The sequence below is a fragment of the Olea europaea genome, unplaced genomic scaffold (assembly GCF_002742605.1).
Source record: "Olea europaea var. sylvestris unplaced genomic scaffold, O_europaea_v1 scaffold643, whole genome shotgun sequence".
NCBI classification, from domain to species: Eukaryota; Viridiplantae; Streptophyta; class Magnoliopsida; order Lamiales; family Oleaceae; genus Olea; species Olea europaea.
In genome coordinates this window covers 275,970-277,041 of record NW_019264798.1, presented here as the reverse complement: position 1 = coordinate 277,041, position 1,072 = coordinate 275,970, and the positions used below count along the sequence as shown (strand labels likewise).

At 38.2% G+C, this 1,072-nt stretch overlaps 1 protein-coding gene across 1 annotated transcript; it reads right to left on the bottom strand.

Annotated features, from left to right (window-relative positions):
- Nucleotides 1-282: 282 nt before the first annotated feature.
- On the bottom strand, nt 283-914 carry LOC111390044 (transcription factor MYB119-like). Its single transcript, XM_023015028.1, has 3 exons — nt 840-914; nt 449-786; nt 283-358 (listed from the first exon to the last, which is right to left on the bottom strand). Exons 1-3 carry the CDS (start codon nt 912-914, stop codon nt 283-285), a joined length of 489 nt encoding a protein of 162 aa, XP_022870796.1.
- Nucleotides 915-1,072: the final 158 nt, after the last annotated feature.

Here is a 1,072-nt window from a genome sequence, read left to right as displayed (position 1 = left end):
GAATAAGTCATTTTCCACATATTCTACAGCATGCAGTTGAGAATCAGTTGTCTGTAAAATCTCCAGGGAAGCGAAGAAAATGGTGGGTTGATTATAATTTTCATCAATGTTGAAGCTATAGGTATTCTCAGATGTCCCTTCAACTGTATTCATTGGTTGACAATGATCGACTGGAATTGAATCAATGGACTGATTGTTTTGAAATAGGGTTTTCATGAAATCCATTTCGTTATTGCATGATTCGAAACTGAAAAATGGTGTAGAGTCTTCATTACTAGAGAGTCATGGGCCAGCGTTGGACGGATTTGCTGCAGTGGTGGTGGTGCTGGAATTTGAGTTAGTGGAGGTGGAACCATTACTGAAATACTTTTTTATGATGTAATCTTATAATAATGTTGACTGTCTTCTATCTCCTTTTACTTTCTTTATCTATCTCCTTGAAACCTACCTCCTTTTTGTGGCATTCCAGTGATTCTTTATTGAATTTTCAGTTCTTCCAGGAATGTACTTAGCTATCTCTGGCCAACGATTTCCAAGTCTTTCATGTGCTTGAATTAACCGTCTCTCTTCATCGTCAGTCAAAACGTCCTTCTTGATATGAGAACGCAGATGATTATTCCATCGATTACGACACTGTTTTCCCACTCTACCAACCATTTCTTCAGCTATTACAGCCCATTTCCTCAATCCAAATTGATGTACTAAGCTAATCAGTCTCCTGTCTTCTTCACCTATCCACTGGCCTTTTATCTGATATCTAGAAGAAGAACTATTCTCTCTCTTCTCCTTTCGATCAGGATTAATCGGTACAAGTATCACATTTATTGAAAGTTTTTCACCCAATGTTTATTTTTCATGTTGAAGTCCTTCCATGAAGCTTGACTCTCCGGTGGTGTAATTACTGGTTGTGCCATTTGAAGAAAAATTTTGAAACTGATTTACTTCATTAGAAGGAAAATGGTTTAGGGTCTAGGGTCCAGAGTTCGGGGTTTAGGGTTCGGGGTTCAGGATCTGAGGTCCAGGGCTCAGGTTCAGGGCTTAGGATTTTTTTTTTTTTTTTTGGTAAAGAAAT